Here is a 25,297-nt window from a genome sequence, read left to right as displayed (position 1 = left end):
GCATGAAGAGTCAAGAAAAAGTGCTAGAGCCATATGATGAAAGAACACACTTTGTTTGCAGCTCAGGCAGGAATGAGAAAGTCAGTTCAACATTAAATTACATAGATGATTTTGAATGGTTGTCTATATTTTCATGAGACATGATGTAGTTACAAACCTGTATCTCAGATTAAATATGTCTTTTTTTGTAAAATAAATAGGGCCAAACAGAAATGACTACAGAAATGTTACAATGTCAAATGAAACTTTTCTTCAAAATAAATTTATAATTATCAAGAGAGTTGTCACAAGATAAAAAATAAGAACTCTAAATTTTGTTGTTTCCTTATCTCCAATCTAAATCTTCACCTGAAGCCTGAGATGTTTCAAATTCCTTTTGTGATCAAAATTAAATTGTGAATTTAGAGTGTATCGATTTTTCCCATCTGCCATCTTCTTTCTTATTTACTCTCTCACTGCTGCCCTTTCCATAGCCAAAGTGAGTTGAATGTTATAGCTAAAGCTATACTCCTTACTAATCACATAAGGCAGATCACTAATAACCACTTTAGTGCTTTTCAAATAGGGACAAAATTATGTTGCTCTTAATTTAGAAGCTACATATTAAATGTTCAACTAAATCTATGCAGTCTATTATCCTCCATATTTCTATAGCACTTGTCTCTGCCATAAGTTCTATAATTAATATAAAAAATGCCATTCCTCTTCTTCATCAAGTCCTCATAAGTACTTTTAAAATTTCCTTCTCAAACACTTTACTGGAACTTTTTTACTGCAATCAACAGAATAATGTAGTTTTATTTCCTAGGCAGCATTTCTGATAAGCATGAAATATGGTAGACCACTCTCTCCCTCAATCATTACACAAAAACCAATGCAAATAAAATGAGTATTTCCTTCTACTATGGCATAAATATCACTTCTGAGTCAATCTGTAGACTATGGAAGAATGTGATACAAGGAGGTGAGATATTTTACATAAATAATGAAATAGATGTTCTAGAGTTCTGTGTTATTGGTCAGATTAGGTTAGGTGATTCCGCAGTAATAAAAAGACCCCAAATCTCAGTGGTTTCACACATAACAGTTTATTTATTACATTTAAAAAATGTACTGCAAGTCCATCAGCACTCCAGTCAGGTCCCTTCTATAAATAGCGACCTAAGGATCCAGGTTGCATCCGTCTTGTAAGTATGCCATTTGGAACATCTTGCTTTCAGGTCACCATGACAGGCAAAAGAAAACTGGAGGGTCATGCAGAACTTTTTACAGTCCAAAATAGAAATAGAACATCACTTCTGTTTACAATCCCTCTGCTTGAAGTAGTCAAATGGCATTGCCTAACTACAAGAGGTTTGGAAGTGAATGGGAGCAGATAGATATACGATGAGCTGTAAATGCTTTTGCCATATTCTACAAATAATATAAGCTTATAAAAAGCATTTTAATGAACAATTCTGAAAAACTCTATATGGATACAAAATATCCCATAAATGTAATAGTTTTTATCAGCATAAACATATATTCTTAGGAAAAAGCCAAAGTTATGAAGCTCCAAGGTGATCTAACATGGCATCACTATATGTTCCAAGAACATTAATGAGAGATTCCAGTATCTCCAATGCAAAAAATTTGGCAAGCCAACATGTTATTTATGTAGCAGATGTTTTTTATCCTTATAATTTTACTTGTGATTGAAGGTAGCTGAGATAAAATCTGCTATTTAAAAACAATAGCTATTGAGCCTTTCATCATGCCAAAATACTTTGTACCTATGACATTACAATTAGCACATCCTCCATCACAGGTGGTTTTTGAGACACAAATTTATAATTTATGTTACTCTGATATATAAAAATGTAAAGTAAAAATATTTTTTCACTTATTTTTACACTAGTGGTAAAAGTGAATCAGCAACAGATACAAGGCACCAAATTGTAGTAAAATATGGACACAGGAAGATCAATGATGTCATTATCACCTACATTTAACTTCTATATAAATTCAATATTAATGCTTAAGACAACAATCTTTTCAACAACAATCTTACTAAGATTTTGGCAGTAGTTTCATGTAACACACGGCGTACTAGAGGTCTGGCACTCAACTTGCGTACAGTAACCAGCTTCAATATGAAGGCATTACATATTTTTTTTAAAAAAACCTTCTCACATGCTAAATATTTTGGCAAGGGTGCAATTAAATACAGTAATGAAATTAATATAGCAAGGTTAAGAAACTACAAACTTGAAACTTATATCCTAAGCATAAATCATATCTTAAAAAAGGATCACCAGTTATATAGAATATGGTCAGATAATTAAAACTTAACAGTATAAAACATGCAAAAAAATTTTCAGAATATTTCTTAATCAAAAAACATCAGGGTCTGTTTAGAATGATTCCCATACAAAATGGGTATAAAGTTATTTCAAATCATGTAATATTGTAATACTAAATATTATTCAGTACTGTATAGTAAACAGTGCTGAAGAAGAGGTAAATTTCATAGATACGGGGGCTTACTTATGCTGTAAACTTCTGTCCTTCTTGTTCACTTGAAGCAGCATACAACACCCCAGAATTTCATAAAGTAAGAAAAGGATGGCTGCTGCTCTGGCAAAAATAGGATGTGTAAGAGTCAAAGGCACACTATTCAGCTAGCCACAGTGATTAGCAAACACTTACCCTTCCCACCCCACATGCTCTTTCCCCATGTAAACAAAGATTCATAAAAGAAAAAAGTAAAATGAACTAAACTTATCTACAAAAGCAAGGAATTTGAGACATCAATATTAAGTCCTTGCATCAAAAACACCAACTACAATTGTCTGGAAATTACGTTTATATTTCACTTATGATGGTATTTCAAAGATGTATTCAAATTAAATACATTTAACCTTAGATACACTTTTTTTTTTGTCAAAGTTATTCATTATCTAACACATTTTACTTTAATTTCAAACATTTTATTCACTGGTATGACAACAGAATTTTAGCTCTCAGAGGAATTAACCATTGGAAGGAAGGACAAGCAAACAAAGAAAAATGTATATTTAAGTTGCCAGCAGCCATTATGCCCCTTTCTGGCACAGTGGGATTTGACAGGCAACTCAAAGTCCAGAAATAATTCTACTAACACAGGGAAACTCGGCAAACTCATTCTTGCTTTTTTTCTTGATGTTATCTTGACTTGTGACTTGATCCAGACTTCTTTTTCTTCTTCTTACTACGTTTCTTGTGCTGTTTCTTCTTCTTCTTCTTTACTTTTTCCTTTGCTTGTTCTCGCTCTTCACACCGTCTCTTCTTTTTTGCTTGCACATCCTCTTCATAATCTGATTCAGATGAGGACTCAGATGATAAAGGTTTATCACCAGGATAACTTTTCTTTCTCTTCTTGCTGAGGCTTCTTATATCCTTTTCCTTCTCTGTTTCATCCTTTGACTTCTTTTTCTTTTTTACAGACTCCTTGCTCTCTGATTCTGATTCGTACGTAGAGCTTTGGGATGATTTGTATGAACGGTTCTTCTTTTTCTTTCTTCTTTTTCCTTGTTTCTTTTCCTCATCCTCAGAATCTGAAGAACTGCTTGAAGAATCAGAGCTTGATGAAGAAGATGAAGACCGACAAGATTTCTTCTTTTTCTTTCTCTTTTTTTCTCTTTTTTTAGATGAGCTCTCATTTCCACTTAATAATTTCTCTCTGCTTTTTTCAAGTTCTTTCTTCCAATTTTCATTCATTTTTTCTTCAAATTCAGCTAATGCTTTTGAGCCTGTTTTTTTATTTTCTAATTGTTTCTTTACTTCTTCCCAGGTGGGCCTGGGTCGATTTAGATAATCTTGGATTGTTGGGCCCACAGATTGAGTTGGGCCTCTCCATCTGGCCATTGCGATAGGATTCATATAGGCTACCCGATTATCCCGCTTCCCCATGGTGCCTGATGTTTCCAAGGGCAGACTCTCAGTTGCCAAAGAGAACAAAGATAGATGCTCTCCTTAAATTCTTTATTTAGAGAAATATTAAGCAAGCTCCACTCTGTAAGAGAAGCAGATGGAATGATTACAAATCACCTTTAATATAAAGACAAAAGAAACATACAAGCTTAATTGTTCACTGCCTATCACATAGTACAGTAGAAATTTCCAAAATCTTATACCATGGGAACAAACAATATATACATTTAAAAATTTTACATATTACAGACACTGTGGTATAAACATAATATAAACTAAAAGTGTTTCATGTACCTCATGTAAGATTCTGACAGACCCTTAAAATATTTAACAGCCATTTTCTCTCACATTGTATGATACTTACCTTTTTCCTTTATTTCATTCCTGCTTTATATAGTATTCATAGAGAAATTCATATAACTAAAATCTGTACCACACAGACCTTTGCCAATTCAGGAAAGTGCAACACAACCCTCTCCACTCCTTTTGACAGAAGTCCAGGAGTCATAATTGAAAAATCCTTCCCTCAACTGTCAAATCCAATACATTACTAAACCCAGATATTTAAACCTCCACAATAGGCCTCATATCCATTCACTTGTCCCCAAATATACTGTCAACTTAGTCCAGGCCATTATCATCTCTCACTTGGGCTATTAATCTCTAGTACCTAGTTAGTGTTTATTCTCCATCAAGGACTGCTTAGTGTTTGCAATGGATTATCTCATTCAATCTCAAGGCCAAACCTATGAAGTTGGTCCTATCATTGTCTCTGTTTCACAGATAGATAAACCGAGGTTTAGAGAATTCGAGTAAAACTCAAAATTTGAACATGAAGTAACATGGCTAATAAATGGCATATCCAGGATTTAACCGAAGGCAGTCTGATTCCAAACTCTGCACAAATAAGGCAACACCAAATTTTCTCCTTACATCAACCTCTTAATAGCATTTTTCCACCCTTACTCCCTTTTATTCTAGTCCCACACTGTAAACAGAGGGATCTTAAAAAACTCCAGTGGCTTTACATTTTAATGAAAATCAAATCCAATCTCCCATAAAGTCCTACATGATGTGCCCTACTTCTGTCTCTTACTTTTGTCTCGTTTCACTCACTCTTTTTCTCAATTCTTTTCATTTGGTTCCTGAAACATGCTGAATTATAGGCTTAGCCAGCATGGCCAATTCCACCTCATCCTTCAGGTTTCAGCTTAAATGTCAATTCCTCAGAAAGTCAACTATTAGGTTAAACTATGTAAAACTATTTTATGGGACACAAACAGTTTAAAGAGCAACAACTTTTTATGGCTTAACCTTATACTAAAGTGGTTTGCCTCTCTGTCTAATGCTCATCTTCATTTTTCTGTATGATAGTTCATTGTTTCTTTTATTCAAAACATTTATGAAATTGGTAATTATTTTATTTCTGATTATTCTGTTATACGTGTAACCACTGCTAAAGGTCATGTGTGGCCTATCTTATTCACCATGGTGTTCCCATTACATGACATAGAATCTGGCCCATATTAAGCACTCAATAAATATTTTCTCAATAATAAACAAACAAATAAATGCATGGATGGATGGATGAGTAACTCTGGGAGTGAGGAAGATTCAGGGGGAGCATTCTAGAGGTGGTGATGTCTGTTTAGGGTCTTAAAGAATGAACAGGCATTTACCCAGAAAATGAGGAAATTAAGGACAATCTTGGCAGAAGAATCATGAGAAAAGAGCAGCAGATATTTAGTGTTGATGGAACCTAAAGATCAAGAGGGCCGGGGGAAGGAGGTAAGTTTGCAGAGATAAAAAGAAGCCTAAATATGGAGGCCCTCTTAGGTCATTTGAAAATCTTGGATTTTGTCCTATAGTTGATAGGGAGCCAATAAAGTCTTTTATATAGAAGAGAAAGATGATCAGACATATCACAGATTTTTCTATCAGTCTCCATCTTAAATGTGAACCTTTAAGTCAACCTAGCATACCGATCCATCATAAGCTCAATGCTATAGACATTTCAGTGACTCTTGATGATAATTTCCAACATCTTATTTTCTGTGTTCTTGATCTTATGCTCCTTCCTCTTTAGTTATAGGCAGCCCTTTTATGTCTTTCTGTAATTTTCATTTTTACTCTCAAATATCATCGTGTCTCTGATTTGACCATCTGAAAATCTTAAATACTTCAGTTCATATTCAACTGGCAGCTTCTTTCTGTTACTTGACACAATAGAATAATCCATTCTAATTTCAGTTCCTTGAGACCTAGTCCTGACATCAGCTAGAAAGATAGGCAAAGGCCAGGTAACAAATGCTTTGGGTGGTATGCTAAGGAGGTTGGAATCTCTCCTGTGGGATTTACAGTGAAGCTAATGGGGAGACATTATTTTAAGCAGAAGAATGATATGGTCATATTTGAGTGTTTAAGGACAATTATTTACAGAGTAAAAGATGGACTGAAGTCAGGTTAAGAAAGAAGGCAATGAGATCACTTAAGTTTTCATGTAGACAAGAAATGAAAGAGTCTGAACTCAAACAGCGACGCTGTGAATGATAATACTGAGAAATATATGAGATATGTTGAGAAGATTCTATTGAAATTAGTGACAAATTGGATACAAAGGGTGAAAAAGAGAAAGGAATCTGGGGTAAGGCTCTGGCTTGACACATTAGACCAAAGGCAATGACAATGACTAGGTAATAGAGAAAATGGCACAGACTTCAAGAAATGGTTGTAGTTTCCATTTTGGACTCCTGAAGTTTGAAGTGTCTCTGAGATTTATGAATAATTATGCATGTAAAAAAGAGGATGTATGGGTATTGGCCCTTTGGAAAGTGATCTGAGTTAGAGATACTGAGCTGGCAGTCACTGAGTGATAGCTAGGGTCACGATAGAAAACTAAATTACTTTGCAGGGAAATTTCAAATGAAAAATGTTTGAGCACTGGATCCAATTGAACACCAACATGCAAGGGGTTGGCAGTGAATGAAAAACCTACAAAGTATACGCTAAGAAATTAGCCAGAGTGGTAAGAGCAGGACCAGTATTAGAAAAGAGTCACAGAAACACAGGGAGAATAAAGTTTCAAGGTAAGCGTAAGAATCCTTATGACTCTGTAATGTTTAAATTTTCTACAAAAAGCAAGTATCCTTACCTTTGAAAAATTCATAAAAATAGAAAAGATGTTACAGACAACAGTATTAAATGCAGCAGATCAGTCAAATTCAGATCTGAAAATGTCCATTATACTTAGCTATTAAGAAGTCATTAGTAACCTTTGTTAATGCAATCTCAACTAAGAGGTAAAGGCAGAAGCCAGGTGACAGTGGGTTAAAAGACTGAATTGAAAGGAGAATGTAGAGACCTAGAGTACATAGACAGAGTCGATATGGAAAGTAAAGAGATAAGAAGGCAACCATGAAAGATGTGGAGTTAAAATTCTTTTATGGTTTTTTTTTTTTTTTTTTTACATGAAGAAACTTGAGCATATTCAGAGGGCATCTAGAAGGATAAAGTACAAAGAAAACATGTTTTAAAAACATAGGTAAGAGAAGAAATAGCTAATGTGGCAATATCACAGAGAAAACAGAAAGGAATGAAATTAAACTCAGAGGTAGAAAGAATTTCTTTTCCCAAGAGCAGAGGCAAAGAATAAAGAAAGGGAATGGATGCAGGATTTTTTGGAGGGTGGTAGGAGGTAAAAGGGAGAAAGATGAAGTATTTCTCACATAATAGCCTTCATTTTCATTCAGTGGTAGGTGCCAAGGTCGTCTGTCTGCTAAGATTAAGACAGGATAGGAGTTTTGAGACCAGTAATTAAAATTTCGAGTAACAGCAGAGAATGGGAGAGGGTGTTGTCACCATGTAAGTGTTGCTGGAGTTATTCTGAACTGAAGAATCTGTATGATCCTTTCCTAGAGGATAAATCATATTGAGAAAAGAGAAAAAGTAACACCAACAAAGTCTCTTGCTCAAATACTCTGTTTTAAAAGCATTGTGGCTTACCTTCTCTATTTCTATTATAGAACAAGAGTAACTTGATTTTCTGTACGTCTACTTATTTTCATGAAATACGGTAAAATCCTATAAAGGTTAGATGTAAATTGTGACAATCATGCTAGTAATCTGGATATTATAATATTTGTTCATTGATTCTTACAATTCCCTTTTGATCATATATTATGTGCCAGATACTATGCAATGGATATGACAGTTTAGTAAAGGTAATAGTTATTACACAAATATGAAACAAATGAGTATATAATCATAATCATGATTGGGGAGATGAAGGAAAAGTACAGGATGCTATGAAAGAAACAGAGACATAATTCAGAAGGGAAGGTCAAGTCTGAATTACTGACATATCATCTGAGACCTGTGGCATAAACCAGAGCTAGCCAGAAAAAGCAGTTAAACAGGATGGGAGTAATAAAAGAGCCAAAATTGATTCAATGCCCCAAGCAGAAGGAATATCAGATGCTAAGGCCTTGAGGTACAAAGGACAAGCTGAATACAGTGCAAAATATTCATATTACTTTTATAAACTAGTAATCATCTCAATTTCTCCTTTTTGAAAATGATTATACCATCTGTTATGAAACATACTTAGGTAAATGTCAATATAAATGTAAGCTCACAGAAAAGATATTTTAATGTTTCACAATGTAGTTTCTACCACAAATATCACTAAAACTAGTTATTTTAAAGGCCACCTCTACATCATTTAAAGATTACAAATAATTCCAATGAATTTTCACTGAGATGCAAAATTGTAGATAAATTTTCACAGATACATAAATTTGAGTTGAAACATCTTTTTCAAAGTAGCTGGCAATTCCTCTAAGCCTTAATCTGAAACATTCAACTCTTCTGCAAATATCTGGGCATTTGGATGAGGCTCCTATTTAAAAAATCCTTAATGTTCTTTGTTCACACTAGCTCATGTAAGTTACCATGCTGCTGAAACAAATGTATCTTAGAAAGTTTCTGAAAGGATTTAAGATAGGCATGGGTCTGTCAAATTATAAAATGACAATAATCTTCACATATAACAATATCTTTAATTACCACAATATGTTTGGCCATTTCACATTGGATGATAATATAGAAAATAACAATAGTGCAATCTAAGTCACAGGATAAATGAAAAATAAAGAGGGTTTTTTGGAAAATTTAATCATATATCATAATTTCCATGAAATATATAGCTCTAGCAATGGTGTGTAATATAATATCTTTTTTTCCCTAAATAAAAGCCAAGCATGAGCACATCCTATTCTAGTTGTCAACATGACTGTTCTGAAGCAGAAATTATCACTCTTATCCTGACTGGAATCAACATGGTAGAAAACTGTGCAGTGTGGAAACAATTCTTCTCATGTATATTCCCTCCAGCATAGTTCTGTCATGGAGCATTAGTCATTCTAAGGAAAATGTGAGAATTTAAAATATGTCTTCCTCTTTCTTCCCTCTACAGAACTGTCAAGTGACAAACAGTCAATCTCTGCCATCTTAAGGATGATATCTGAAAGCTTATAGAAGCAACAAAATATTGTAGATGGAAGTGATAAGATAGAAAAGCATGATGTGAGAGGGTAGAAGCTCCAAGTATAAATTTTTGTCAAATGTTTGTTTTGAAGAAATGAGCACTTCACCCTCTCATTTACCTTAATATAGTAAGACATTTTGAATTTTGTGTTCAGAAAAACACATCATCACTATTGTTTAGCTTTTATGCCAATCAAGTGATATGTATTTTTAAACATGCTTTTTATTTAAAATAGTTTTAGGTTTACAGAAAATTTGCAAATATTGTACAGAGAATTCCTGTATCCCCTGCATCTAGTTTCTCTTACCATTAATATCTTACATTGATATGGAACATCTACCACAACTAATGAACCAATACTGACACACTATTGTTAACTAAAGTCCATACTTATTCAAAGTTCCTTAGTTTTCAGCTAAGTCCTTTTACTGTCCCAGGAATCCATCTAAGATGCCATATTACAAGTAGGCATCGTGTCTCCTAGACTCCTCTGAACTGTGGCAGAGGAATTTGTTTTTGATGACTGTTACTGTCTTGAGGAGTAATCATCAGATATTTATTTTATAGAGTGTTTATTTTATATTTATTTTATTTTATTTTATTTTATCTTTGAGACAGGATCTCACTCTGTTGCCCAGGCTGGAGTGCAGTGACACCATTTCGGCTCACTGAAACCTCTGCCTCCTAGGCTCAAGCGATTCTGTTGCATCAGCCTCCTGAGTAGCTGAGACTACAGGCACGTGCAACCACATCTGGCTAATTTTTGTATTTTTTTGTAGAGAGGGCTTTACCATGTCACCAAGGCTGATCGCGAACTCCTGGACTCAAGTGATCCACCTGCCTTGGCCTTCCAAAATGCTGGAATTACAGGCGTGAGCCACAGTGCCTAGCCTAGAATGCTTTTCAATTTGGGTTTGTCTAGTACTATTTTTTATCATAGCTATACTTAGATTGTAAGTTTTTGGGAGAAATAACACAAAGGCAAAGTACCATTCTCATCACATCATATCAAGGGTATGTACTACTAACTTATCACTAAGGTTACTAACCTTGATCACCTGACCAAAGTAGTATTTATCAGCTTTCTCCACTCTAAGATTATTCTCCTCCCATTTCCATACTGTACTCTTTGGAAAAAAAGTCACTATGTGCAGCCCACACTTACAGAATGGGAAGTTACGTTCCAACTTCTTGATGGCGATATGCCCACATAAATTTTCTGGAACTCATCTGTTACAGGAGATTTTTCCATTAATCCCCATGTGTTAAGTCACTTATTTATACGAGTATGGATTCATGATTATTAATTTTATACTTTGGGTAATATTTCAATACAATTTTATTTTGTTGCTTAAACTATTCCAGCTTTGGCCATGGAAAGCTCTTTTAGTTAGCTCCTGTGTCCCTCTGACATTAACTCCCTCATTTTGTTTCTTAAGTACTCCCTTACTTGCTGGTTCTTACAAGATGCTCCAGTATAATTTTGTATAACCCTTGCATTAGCCCTAGAATCAGCCATTTCTACAGAGCCCAGGTTCCTTTTACTGTAGAACTATAATAGGAAACAAGACCTTGGCACTGGGTGTGCTCATTGCTATTGGGTATTGTTTCTTCTAGGCCTTCTCAATGGACAGAGCTACAAAATATATAAAATGTTTTCAATTCATTCAATCACATATTAAGTTTAAATTAAGTACTTGGCACCAGACAGGAATTATTTAAAGATGATATATAGAATACTGTGTTGACTATAACGGACATCTAGGTGATATGACTGTGTTACCATCGACAAAGTCCATTTATTTCTCAAGTAGCAGGAATGGATCTGTCCTGTATATACTTCTGAAATTATTTGAAAGTCTAAGAGTATAGTCTAATAAAAAGAGTAAAGGTCGTCAGAGAAACTAAATTCACAAGCTTTGTCCCTGTAGCACTTTACCCTAGTCAAGAAGTCATGAACTAAATAACAACAGTTTCTATAGTTCCAGTGTCAATGCTTTAGGAAATCCTCTGTAGAAAACCATTATATACACAAATACCAAATTCAAATATGCATTTTCCAAGAAGGTACTTGTTTTGAAAATGCATTTCATGTTTTGGATACTCACTAGCAACTTTCTTGATTCTTTCGTGACAACAGATTTTGCTCTAGAGCACTATGTTCAGATATAGTGGGACATGACTATACATGAAGTAACCAAAATGTCCTAGAGCGCTGAAAATTCCAGCCCCTCTATTCCACGGGTCACCTTACATGAAACAAATCTAATAAAATACTAGTTTCTTTCCATCTGTGTGATATGACTACTCATATAAAAATACACCCAAACAAATAAGGTTTGCCCTATGTTCTCTGCCCATTGTCCTCGCTCCTATTTAACAAATGTCTTGTAAGTTTTGTAGAAATCCTTGACAAGGTTCTTCAAATTACAATCTTATTAAGCTAGTGTTGTTCAGCACTGAACACCTAAAATCAATTTTATTTTGATTTGACCAGTATGCAAATGAAAAATTATTTCAAACTTTCTTGGTGAGATCAAACTGGATTTTCCATTTATTTCTTATAATTTCATCTACATTTTAGTTTTAAACTAAAGCAATATATTTTATAGTAGAGGACCATAATACACCCTTTGAGGCAATGCACTGTGCATACAAACTGATTTGCAATCTAAAATATGTCAACAATTCCCTAGCATCTAGTGCCAAGATACATTTGTCATCTCATCTAACAAGTTATCAAAGATAAGGCCTTAAGCATAGGAAGCAAAATACCAGGGGAGTTCTTTACTATTTTTCCCAGTGAACATAATTCAAAACATATCTATTTGTGCATGGCTTTAAATAGCATTACTTGGTTTTACATGTATCAGTGCCTTCTGCAAACTGCCACTCCCACATAAATTTTTTAATGTATTTCTGAAAACAGAACAGAGAATTTGATGCAAATATACTGGCTGAGAAACAGCCAAAAGTAATACAGTTATTTATTGAAGCTGGATATACTTATATGAGTTTTAGATTTTCTCACATTAGAAATGTCTATATATATGTACATGTCCTTAAAATCCAAAGGCCAGAGTACATTTGTTAACATAACTAAATTATAGATGGCTACTGAAAATAATAGCATGGAATGGTCAGAAGCATCAAAAACTGTGCTAATTGATATTATCATTATCATACTGGAATCAAAAAGGACTACATTTCCATAACTGGCATGATTTGAAAAACCAAGTGGAGGGATCACTCAGTATTCATCCTCAGAGGGAGAAAATTTAAAATGGAAAAATGTCTTAAGCTGAGGTTGAAACTGGATGGCAAAAATATATAATCTGAATGTCGGTGATTCATTCATTCACTCAACAAATTTGTACTGAGATCCTACTGTGAACCACACACTGGTATTAGAGAAGGCTTTATGGGGCTTACTTTTTTTTTTTAACTTTTTTTTTTTTTTTTTTTTTTTGAGACGGAGTCTCGCTCTGTCGCCCAGGCTGGAGTGCAGTGGCCAGATCTCAGCTCACTGCAAGCTCCGCCTCCCGGGTTCCCGCCATTCTCCTGCCTCAGCCTCCCGAGTAGCTGGGACCACAGGCGCCGCCACCTCGCCCGGCTAATTTTTTGTGTTTTTAGTAGAGACGGGGTTTCGCCGTGTTAGCCAGGATGGTCTCGATCTCCTGACCTTGTGATCCGCCCGTCTCGGCCTCCCAAAGTGCTGGGATTACAGGCTTGAGCCACCGCGCCCGGCCGGGGCTTACTTTTTAGAGGAGGAAAATAATTAGCAAATTTGGGTTTTATTCCAAATATATCAGAATGAGTCTAACCAGGACTTTAATAGAAAATATTGGGAGTGGCAGTTGGGAGATGGATAGAGGAAAAAGTTAAGTGACATAATGAGAAAACAGGCAGATAAATCTAGAATGTAGAAGATTCCATAAAACAAACAGCTGATTTCTTCTAAAAATCAATTTCATGGATTAAAAGAAAAATTATTTTAGGAAAAAAACTTTAAAGAGATATAAGCGTGATTTAATCCTAGTTCAATTAAAAAAAACATGTATCAGAGACTTCTTTCTAGAATGATGAAATGTTTTCAGATTAAGATGATGGCTGTACAACTTTTGTAAATTTGCAGTAAATCATCAAACTGTACACCTAAAATAAATAATTCTCATGGTATAAAAACTCCAATGAAACTTAAAAACTGGGTGCAGGCATCGAAGATATCTAATACTGATTAGGCATTAGATGATAGGAAAATAAGTAGCTTAAATATGATAATACTGAGATTACAGAGAATGCCTTTATTTTTAGGCAAAATATGCTGCAATATGTGCATATGAAGCATCATGAGGTCTGTAACTTACTTTCAAATTATGCAGCAAAACAGAGAAAGCAAATAGAACAAAATGATAAAAGTTCTTGACTCTAGATTATGGGTATATAGGTGTTAGTCTTCAGGTTTTCCAAGTGCTTAAAAATTTCATAAGAAAAAGTTGTAAAATATATTATTTTTAAGAGATTAAAAGAAAGTCACTGGAAGATATTAGGTAGGGAATGACAATCTGTTGTTACTGGTCATATTAACAAACAAATTGGACCTGCTTACTATATGATTTGATCAGTTAGACAGAAATATCTCAATGCTGTGAATACTGAATACATTTAGTATTTATTAGAAAAAATAATTGATGATGAAACTACAGATAGACTTGGCCTAATGTCATGTGTGCGGCATTATGAATAGTGGTAATGCAATTCACCTTTCCTTCCTGCTTTCTCTGTCCCATCTTTTACCTTTCAGTTTTGGCTAGTTTACTTTTGTTACGCCAAACACATAAAAGTCAAGAATCCCTAAGGTACATGGCATAATAACCAAAGACCTTAACTAAATCTATTAACTCCAACCTAAATAATTTAGCCACTGATTAACTCTTCCTCTTTATCTTCTGCCAAATTCATTCTCCCCTCTGTCTGTACTTCAAGCTCAGTAGCTTCTTTCTGTCAGTATCCCTGATAGGCCATATTCCCTCTGCCTAAGACCTTTTCAAGTACTATTCCCTCCCTAAGTGCAACCTTAGTATCATTTACATAGGGAAGTCTTTCTTGATGTCCTTGAAAAAGTTAGGTGTGGTAATTATACTCTAATTATTTGTGTAATCATTTATTTAATATAATTTCCCCCAACTAGATAATGGATTCTATGAGGAAAGGATTAATGTCTTGAGAGTTCACCACTGAAGCTCTCAAAAAAATAAGCAAATATACATGCTATTATTTATCTCATTTATAAACCAAAAGAAACCACCTGTATTAACCTCATTTCCTCTAAAATCTGTTGCTCCATTTCTCTGCTTACTGTTTTAGCAAAACTCCTGGAAATAGCTACTTACAAAAAGTTTTCAACTCCTTTCTTCTCAGTTTCTCTTGAATTCATAGCAATGCAACTTTCACCTCAACCACTCCATGGGAATTTTTCCTGTCTAGGTTATGAGTGACCTCCATGTCACTAAATCTCATGATCAATGATTATTCTTCATTTTAACCTCATGGATTAGCGTAATTTGACAGAGTGGATCACTCCCTCTTTCTTGAAACACTTACCTCAATTGGCTTCCAGGATAACACACACTCTAGGTTTTCCTCTCACCTTTCCCAGCTGCTTCTTTCTAAGTTCCTTTTCAGGTTCTTCCACTTTTACCACAGATAAATGAGAAATAAGATAATGTTTGTCAAAGTTGTTGCACTAACATGGCAGTAAATTTTAGGTTACAGAACTAAAACTTAGAGTAACGAAAAATGTAAGAAAATTTGAAGAGGTACGTGACCAGAACAAAACATTGTTTTATCAGGCAAATTAATCACCTTTTTTAGAAAGTTACAATTAGCACTTTCTTACCATTATTGTTATTTATTCAATTGTAAACAACTATCTACTATAAAGAACTATAGATTGGTCCCTGCTCTCCCACTTTTTCTACCTATAATTGTCTACCTAATGTATTCCTTCCTCACTGCCTATTGAAACCACTCTACCCTCAATCTAATCATTGTTCTAAAACCCAATTTCTTTAAACAAAATTCTTCCCCATCACCTATACTTCTTTTTTATATTTCAATAGTACTTTAAACCTAATAAAGTAAATTAATGAAAGAGTGACTGCGGTAATATTTATAAAATAATTTTCCCCACCCTAAGTAATCTAAGAAATAAATTCATTTTTAATGATCCTCAGTTTCTCTAAACTTTGATTGTCAAAAAAAACCCTGATGAATATAGAACTCTCTCACAGTAAAAACAGCTATTCCTACAAAACAGGGACTCAAAGTATGGTCTCATGACCATGGGGATCTTCAAGATCCTTTCAGGGAGTCTCCAAGGTTCTCCTTTTTCTTACCATGTATTTTTGTAAGGTCTGATGTTCTTCATATACTTCAACTAAAATATCATATCACAACAGACTGAATGTAGAAACAGATAAGAGAATTATTAAGCTAGGCATTAAGGAGATTTTTAAAAATATGCAATAGTATATCTTGTTTTCCCTAAATGTTTTTAATTTGGAAAATAAAATTATATTTTATAAAATGTTACCTGATTAACAGGTAATGTGTTTATTCTTGGTATTTTCAAACGGGTTAAATATTGTAAACATTTCTCAGTTTTACTTCTAATACCACAAATATCAGTAGCTACTATATATCAGATATTATTTACCACATAAACAAATGCTTTCTAAGGTTCTTGGTAATTTGTAACAGCGTAAAGGAATCCTGAGACTAAAAAGTTTGAGCAACTTCGCTCTGAAAAAGTGTTTCTCAAATAATACCCACTGACCACCTGCCTTTTTTTATTCAAAACATATTTTTATTTTTAATATATTAACTTGCCTATTTTATATATATATATATATTTTACATTTTCAACATGGACTCCAGTTGATTGTTATACACATTAAAATTAGAAAAATCAAGGGAAGGGGTATATAGACTTTGAAGTCTGATTAATTCAAACTCTAGCTCGGACACTTCCTGGTTGCAACCCTAGCCTATACTACTCTTTTTTTTTTGAGACGGAGTCTTGCTCTGTCACCCAGGCTGGACGCAGTGGTGCGATCTCGGCTCACTGCCAGCTCCGCCTCCCGGGTTCACGCCATTTTCTTGCCTCAGCCTCCCGAGTAGCTGGGACTACAGGCGCCCACCACCATGCCCGGCTAATTTTTTGTATTTTTAATAGAGACGGGGTTTCACTGTGTTAGCCAGGATGGTCTCGATCTCCTGACCTCGTGATCTGCCCGCCTCGGCCTCCCAAAGTGCTGGGATTACAGGCATTAGCCACCGCGCCCGGCCCCCTATACTACTCTTAAGCAATTTCCAGCTCTTAGTTTCCCCTCCCCCTATGTCCGGAATCCTATTCTAACTGCATATATTCAATTAAATAATTGCTCATCTCTTGAAGAAGCTCCAAGATTTTGTATCAGAGAAGTTTTAGAGGCAGTAATCTGGGTCTGAGAGAAAGGACACTGGAAAGGACACTTGTACTTCCGTAAGAGGCACGTTGTTTTTACTTAAATTGTTTTGAGGTGGCTATGAGAAGATGATGGCGATTTTAGTGGGATTCTGTTTCCCAGGCTACCCCTTGCCATTGACACTTACCTATTTGCTTCTGCTATAGAACAGCAAGGGCCCCCTCAAAGGATTTTATTTCCTGTTCTTCACCTCCAAGCATATGGCGGTGAAGACGGCAGCCATTTTGTCTTGCCCTAGCCACAACCCGAATCAGTTATTCTTATCAAACTGCCTGCTACCTCCTCAATGCTCTTTGTGGTTTGAATACACAGTTCTGACCAATCACAGGCTTAGAACTGGTTAGAATGTTTCAATTCAGTCAGTTAACAGAAACCTAACAGAAACCCATGACATTTTGCCCAGCGGTGAACCATCCTTTTAAGAAAGTTTTCCTCTGTATAAGAGTGCTGCTCATAGTTCATTAACCCTCCGGATGAGAATTATACAGAGCGATGTTTAAAAATGCAGATTCCTGTGTTTCATCCCAGACCAAGTGTATCCGAATCTCTGGGAATAAGACCTAGGAATTTAAAAAATGTCTTCGGGGCTAGGCATGGTGGCTCATGCCTGTAATCCCAGCACTTTGGGAGGCGAGGCGGGCAGATCACCTGAGGCCAGGAGTTCGAGACCATCCTGGGTAACACGGCGAAACCCCGTCTCTACTAAAAATACAAAAATTAGCTGGGTGTGGTGGCGGGCGCCTGTAGTCCCAGCTACTCGGGAGGCTGAGGCAGGAGAATGGCGTGAACCCGGGAGGCAGAGCTGGCAGTGAGCCGAGATCGAACCACTGCGCTCTAGCCTGGGCGACAGAGTAAGACTCCATCTCAAAAAAAAAAAAAAAAAAAAATTAGCCGGGCGTGGTGGCATGTGCCTGTAATCCCAGCTACTTGGGAGGCTGAGGCAGAGGAATCGCTTGAACCCAGGAGGCGGAGGTTGCAGTGAGCCGAGATTGTGCCATTGAACTCCTGCCTGGGTGACAAGGCTGAGACTCCATCTCAAAAAAAAAAAAAAGTCTTCAGAAACTAAAGTCTGAAAACCATTGCCATAGGAAAAATTTCACATTAAAACAATACAGAGAATAGGAAAAATATGCATATTCTCTATCATCACCTAGTTCTTTTACCAATTGCAAACAGATGGATGTTGTCACCAACATGCCCTTCTATATAGACATATTTGTTTCCTTCCAGTTAGACACTGCTATTCTGTCAGTGTCCTAGTAGTACCGGGAGTAGTGAGGCTAATTCTCCCTATCTAAAGTCATAAGATATTTAAGTATAAATCAGAATGCCCGTGCAATAGCTTATACTGGTAAATATTATAAACACAGGAATGTTTAGTTTAATAACCAGCATATTCTGTCTCTATTAGAGCATATACATACTTTTGTATGGATATCACACATTAAAATCATAATCAGAGTTTTCCTTGGTGAGCCTGGAATCATTAAAAAGGGAGTCAGTAGATTTTTTTAATGATCACTGCCTCAAGGTTTAATTTGATGTACTTACCCATCTCCATTATTGAGATGGGGACTGGAATATTCCAATCTACTAATCAGGACACTCTCTTTCCTAGACAGTGCTGGAAACCTGCAGCCAGCTCTCTGATTTTCCCTAATGGAGTTTTCTTTCTGATAATTCATTCTCCTGTTAAATGATTAGATTTCACTTTTTCAATTTATAATCACGGTCTATTTGTGTCTCCTTCAGACTCAATCAAAACTCTGGGTGCTTCCAAATTGAATTATCCACTCACCAGTCATCTCTTGGGTTAATTTTGCAGGTGTTTTATCTTACTGGGGATTTAAACTTTTCCTAATTTCACCTTGAATTTCTGACCCTTTGAATTGATTTCACACAATACATCGAATTTTAAAGTACAAGCAATCAACTTTTAAAGAGATCTCAAGAATATTTAGTATAAAGTTTATTATTGTAAAAATCCCATGGCAGAAGTTTTTCATTGTGTTATATTAACTGGAGAATATTTTCAATGTGGTTTACTGCATCAAAAGATATTCCATATGAAACCATTATAAACAAGCATGTAACATCTTTCTCAAAAGATGCTCAGTAATATTGACATTTTTCATCTGCATTTTGCATTTCTACCTGTGCTTCTCTTGATCTTACTCTCACCTTCTAAACATATAAGATGATCCCTGTGCTGCCAACCCAATATTATTTTTTCTCTGTGCTCACTTGTTCTTTCCCTTTAAAAAAATGTACCTTGGGTTTTGTAAAAGGTCTAAAATACAGGTGCTTTATTGTACTGGATAATAACCAACATTTTAACTTTAACAAATATTATATTCATAATCTATTATCTAGGTAATTCTTTATTCAACTTTTTACACTGTGGAAATACTTCAAAAGAGCAATTTCAAAGAAGCAAATGCTAACCTTGTTGTTATTTCAAAGTTAAAACTTTCTTATAAAACTTTTATAAGAAACATTAGTTACAAAAAGCAAAAGCAGTAAAATTATTACTAAAATGCATGGATGCATGCTACCTTTAGAAGGGGTTTGGACTTCAAAAAGCGTTCTAATGTTGCATCTTAACTTGTACTGGTTATGAAACCATAGGCTGATCTTTTAGCCTTTATTAGGATAGTCTTCACATTGGTACAATGAAAAAAGCTGTCTCTATCTTGTGAGTTTTTGTGAAAATCAAATATGGCACTAATATGAGCACACTTCCAAAAGGCAAATGTGTCATACTGATGTAATTTCATATTGTTAGAATTGTTAATATTAAGAATTATCATGCTGTCACAAGGATATAAAGGGAGGACCATGTGGCTCTATTTAACAAAAATTCCAAAGCAAATTTTGAAATTAAAGAATATATATCTCAGTGACATTACACTCTCTCTCCCTCTCTCTCTCTCTCTCAGGTCAGCTTTTAGGAGGATCCTATACATAATACAGATGGCTATGCAAATATTGTACACTGGGTTTGCCCAGCTTGCATACATATTATTTACTCTTTTCTGTGTCCAGACCATCTTCCATACTGCCAACTCTAGTTACCTACTTTAAAATAAAACCCTGACTTTTTAAAATGTCATTAGTTTGTCAGAAAGACCCTGGCTTCCACTTGCTTCTCCAAACTCATCTCCCCTTAACTTTCTTCTTCTTATTCTCTTTTCTTCCTTGACTCATCACTATGACTCCTATGCTACAGCCCTAGAAAATACCTTACAGTTCCTCAGATATTTCTGGGTCTTTTCTAACTCTTTGACTTTAAACAATCATCATTGTTTCCTTTCACTGGAAACCTTTCCTTTAATCCCTGACTTTTCTGGTCCTCTTAGTAGGAAATAATTTCCTTCTACCCTATATTTCCATGACATGTTGTTCACTCATTCATTCAAACAGTATTTATGGAGTGTCTATTATGTTCCAAACACTGTGCTAGGAAATGCTTATAACACGGAGGTAAACAATACTACCATGGTTCCTAACCTCACAGATTTTATGGATGTTCATATTAAATAAATCACAAGTAACTACATAATTAAAAATATGACAGTGCCATAAAGGTTCAATGGCAGCACATTACTACTGCCTAGTCTACAGGATCCTTAGGGCAGCAATGATGATTTATTCATCCATTATTTCCTGTGGTATTGAACACATAAGAAGTGCTGGAATATATCTTTTGTTTACTTAAATTATGTAGCCAATCTCAGTAACTGTTTTATCACCATGCTAAAACATAGAGTCTATTCAATACAAAAAAGGAAACTATTCAGTAACCTAAATGTTTTGTCTTTATAAGACAAGTGGTAGTTTAACTGTTTTTTTGACTGAATTGGCATCTCAATACATATTATGTTACTGAGCATTTGGAGCTAGAAGCACTTGGAACATAAATTCTCGTAAACATACACAGATGACAGAACTTCCAGTTATGACTAGAGGAGAAGATCAGGAAATTCTTTCCCCCAAAAGTATTACAGGTTGAGTATACCTAATCTGAACATCAGAAATCCAAAGTGCTTCAAAACCCAAAAGGTTCTGAGTGGCAACACGACATTCACAGGAAATATTTATTGGAGCATTTTGGATTTTGAATTTTCGATTAGGGTTATGGAATCGGTAAGTATAATGCAAATACTTACCTGTATAAGTGTGGACAAAATTAACAAAGCAACCATTTTGGTACTCTGGAAATTAACCAAAAACCTACCTCCATTTGAGAAGCATTTATGCTTGAAAAATCTCTGACTTTTGGATAAGAATAGTAAGTAACTGTAACCTATAGCTGCTCCCATACTCCCCACCCCCAGCTCATTTAGCTCAGAGGTTCTATCAGGACTCATACAATGAAAAACATAAAACATTACTGAAAGAAATTAAAGAATATCTAACTAACTAAAGAGACATTTCATATTCTTGGGTTGGAGGGATCAGCACTGTCAACATGGCAATTCTCCCTAGTTTGACTGATAGATTAAATCCAATGCCTACAAAAATACCAGCTGGCTTCTTCACAGAAATTGACAAGTTGATCCTAAAATGGACATATTGATTGGAAAATTCATATAAGAGTACAAGGGATCCAGAATAGCTGAAACAATCTTGAAAAAGTAGAGTAAAATCAGATGACTCATACTTTCTGATTTCAAAACTTACTATAAAGCCAGTTAAGACAATGTGGTGTTGACATATAATATAAATAAGTGGAGCAGAATTGATAGTTTAAAAACAAATCCATACATTTATGGTCAATTGATTTTCTACAAAAGGACAAAGACAATTCAGTGGTGAGATAGTCTTTTCAACAAATGGACATTTGTATATCCATCCTTTTTGGAAAGAAAGAAATTAGACACTTCACATCATATATAAAAAGTTAACTCAAAACAGATCACAGACCTAAATGTAAGACCTAAAGGTAAGAGCTAAAGTTATAAAATTCTAGAAGAGAATATAGGAGAACATTTCCATGAGTTGGGGTTGGGCAAAGAGTTCTTAGGTGAAATATTGAAAGCATGTTTCAAAGAAGAAAAAAAATTATAAATTGTACTTCATCAACTTGTGTTACTCTAAAGTCATCATTAAAACAACATAAGAGAAAATATTGCAAATCATACATCTGATCATATCCAGAATATTTGAAAAACTCTTACAAGTCAATAACTATTAAGACCAAAAAATTAAAAATTGGCAAATAATTTGAATAAATATTTCTTCAAAGAAAATACACAAAATGGTTAAAAGGGATATGAAAAGATGTTCAACATCATTCGTCATTAGGGAAATGCAAATCAGAAGTCAACAAGAAACTACTACATATACACTAGAATGACCATAATAAAAAAGGCAAATTATACCAAGTGTTGATGAGGACACACAGAAAGTGGCCCACAGTGCATTTGCTGCTGGTAATGTCATATAGTACAGTCACATTGGAAAATATTTTGGTAGTTTCTTAACAAATTAATCACAAATACACTATACAACACAGCAATTCTACTCCTAGAAATATATCCATGAGAAACAAAAACATGTGTCTACACAAATACATGTATGTAAACATGTATAGTAGCATTACACATAATAACAAAAATAACTGGAAACCGTCCAAATATCCACCACCTAGTAAACAGATGAATAAAATGTGATACAGTCATACAATGGAATAGTATTCATCAATTAAAAAGAAAAACTATTGATCCATGCTATAACATGGATGGACCTCAAAAACATAAGTGAAAGAAGCCAGGCACGAGGGGGAATATACTGTATGATTCTATTTAGATAAAATGTACAGAAAAGGCAAATTTATATAGACAGAAACCAGAAGAGTGTTTGCTTAAGCCTGGATGTAAAAACAAGTATTGACTGCTAACAGGCCCTAGATAACTTTTTGGAGAGACGGGAAAATTCTAACAATTATGGCGATGGTCACACAGCTCTCTATAAATTTACTAAAATTATTAAATTATACACATATAATGAGTGAAATTTATGTTATGTAATTCTATTTCAATAAAGGTTTTTAAAAAACACACAGGGATATAGTAAATGAAAACAATTTAGTGGATTTTCTTAAGTCCTTACTTAGCTTTATTAGGCTCACCATATGCACCGATTTTCGTAATTTCTACTTCTATACTAACACTCTTTACACCTAAATCTATATCTCCAGCCCTGACTTCTAAGCCTTTTTTTTTTTTTTTTTTTTTTTCAGTTTTCATCTCATACAGTTGGTTACCTCTTATACTCCTCCTGGCAAAAGGTAACTCCTCCATCTCTTGTTTTCTTTCTCAATTTTCCTATACCTATTAGTGGTACCTATATTTTCCCATGTTTCTCACAACTTCAGTGTTGTCTTCAGTCTCATCTTAATCCCATATTAAATTAGAAACCTAGTAAAACTGATTTTCTCCAAAGCATCTCTTAAATGTGCCCTTTCCATTGTCTCATCAAATAAGTCTTGCTGGTTTTATATCCTTATGTATAGGTCCTAAAGCAATCTACCTCATGTTCTATCTTCATATCACCACAGTCCTTGAAAACTTGTAGTGTCTTTAAATTTACATATGCATTTTTTCAACCAAAAATATCTCCTGAAAAAAAATACAGATAAACAAAAAATAACCATGGAGTACACTACTTATATGTAAACATAGTTAATACCGTGTTGATTATACTTCCAGATATTTTAATGCATATTTATACCCTTTATTTAAAAAAAACAAGTTTATATACATAATATTTTGTAACTTGCTTGCATGACTAAATACTATATCATGATCATTTTTCTAAGTCAATAAATATTTATCACTATTGACAGCAGATTAGTGTTTCTTTGGATATATGGACTTTATTGTATTTAATCAACTATTACTTTTACCAAAATTTTTAAAAATTTAATTAAAAAATGATTGCTGTGGCCAGGTGCAGCAGCTCATGCCTGTAATCCCAGCACTTTGGGAGGCCGAGGTGGGAAGATCACCTGAGGTCAGGAGTTCGAGACAACCCTGGCCAACATAGTGAAACCCCATCTCCACTAAAAATACAAAAATTAGCTGGGCATGGTGGCAGGCGCCTGTAATCCCAGCTACTTGGGAGGCTGAAGCAGGAGAGTCACTCGAACCCGGGAGGCAGAGGTTGCAGTGAGCCGAGATCGTGCCATAGCACTCCAGCCTCGAGGATAAGAGTGAGACTTCGTCTCAAAAAACAAAAGCAAAAATGAAAAAATGATTGCTGTTACCTATTATATTAAATCTAAATTTATAACCGTTGTATTCTCCAATACCATGTCTATTTTCCAACATAATCCCTTTATGCCAGACAAAGCAATCTGCTTGTACCACACATACATATATATATAGTTATATATATATATGTATATATATATACATATATGTGTGTGTATATACGTGTATATATATATAGTTAAGTCATGCATTTACATTTTCTTATATCCTTAGCACTGATATTTAAAATTTTTACATTATTTATTTTACTTATTTATATAATTGTTCTGGGGGTGTCTCATACTTGTATTTTTTTCTCTCCTAAGTCAGATTGTGAGCTACTCCTAAAGCAATTTTCAAGTTTGTTTTTTCTGTCCCCCCAAAGCAATCAATATGGTGGTACATATACAGTAGGTAATTAAATTAGTATTGATTTAAATTAATGACTCACATTCTTGCATTCATTCATCATAAGTTCATTTGGCAAAAATGATTTCGAGAAAATGAAATGAAATGAAAAAACTTTTATTATAAGGTAATGAACATCTACTACATACATAACACTGGGTTATCAAGAAAACAAATAAATAAATGATACATGATCTCTCCTCTCAAGGGGTTTATAATCTATATGGGAAAAGTGAGGCACATAAATAGTTAGACAAAGATACAAGACTACCATTGAAAAAAGATATTAACAAGCAATACATGATTAAAAGAAAATGAGGAAACAGAAAATCAGTGATTCAGGGACCAGAAAAAGGAGAACTAAGCCTTAGAAAAGATAAGTTGAATATTAAAATATGAGAGATTTGGAGAAAAGGCAACCCTTACACACTACTGATGGGAATGTAAATTAGTATAGCCATTTTGAAAAAACAGTTTGGTGGTGCCTTAAAAAACTAAAAATAGAACTACCATATGATCCAGCAATTCCACTGCTGGGTATAGATACCTCTGCCAAAAAAAAAAAAAAAAGAAAAGAAAAGAAAAGAAAAGAAAAGAAAAATCAGTAT

The 25,297-nt window shown here is 34.6% G+C and overlaps 1 protein-coding gene across 1 annotated transcript in view; it reads right to left on the bottom strand.

Moving 5' to 3' along the window:
* Positions 1 to 1,065: 1,065 nt before the first annotated feature.
* FAM133A (family with sequence similarity 133 member A) overlaps positions 1,066 to 25,297 on the bottom strand; it is a 38,403-nt gene continuing 14,171 nt past the window's right edge. Inside the window, exons 3-4 of the mRNA XM_015127775.3 lie at positions 15,101 to 15,190; positions 1,066 to 4,033 (exon numbers count right to left, since the gene is read on the bottom strand). Coding sequence (XP_014983261.1) covers positions 3,184 to 3,930 — 747 coding nt within the window. The 5' untranslated portion in view covers positions 3,931 to 4,033; positions 15,101 to 15,190 and the 3' untranslated portion in view covers positions 1,066 to 3,183. The remainder of the gene's footprint in view (positions 4,034 to 15,100; positions 15,191 to 25,297) is intronic.

This window comes from Macaca mulatta, chromosome X (assembly GCF_049350105.2).
Source record: "Macaca mulatta isolate MMU2019108-1 chromosome X, T2T-MMU8v2.0, whole genome shotgun sequence".
NCBI lineage: Eukaryota > Metazoa > Chordata > Mammalia > Primates > Cercopithecidae > Macaca > Macaca mulatta.
The sequence above is the reverse complement of the archived record's forward strand: the minus strand, read 5'-3'. Positions and strand labels throughout refer to the sequence as shown.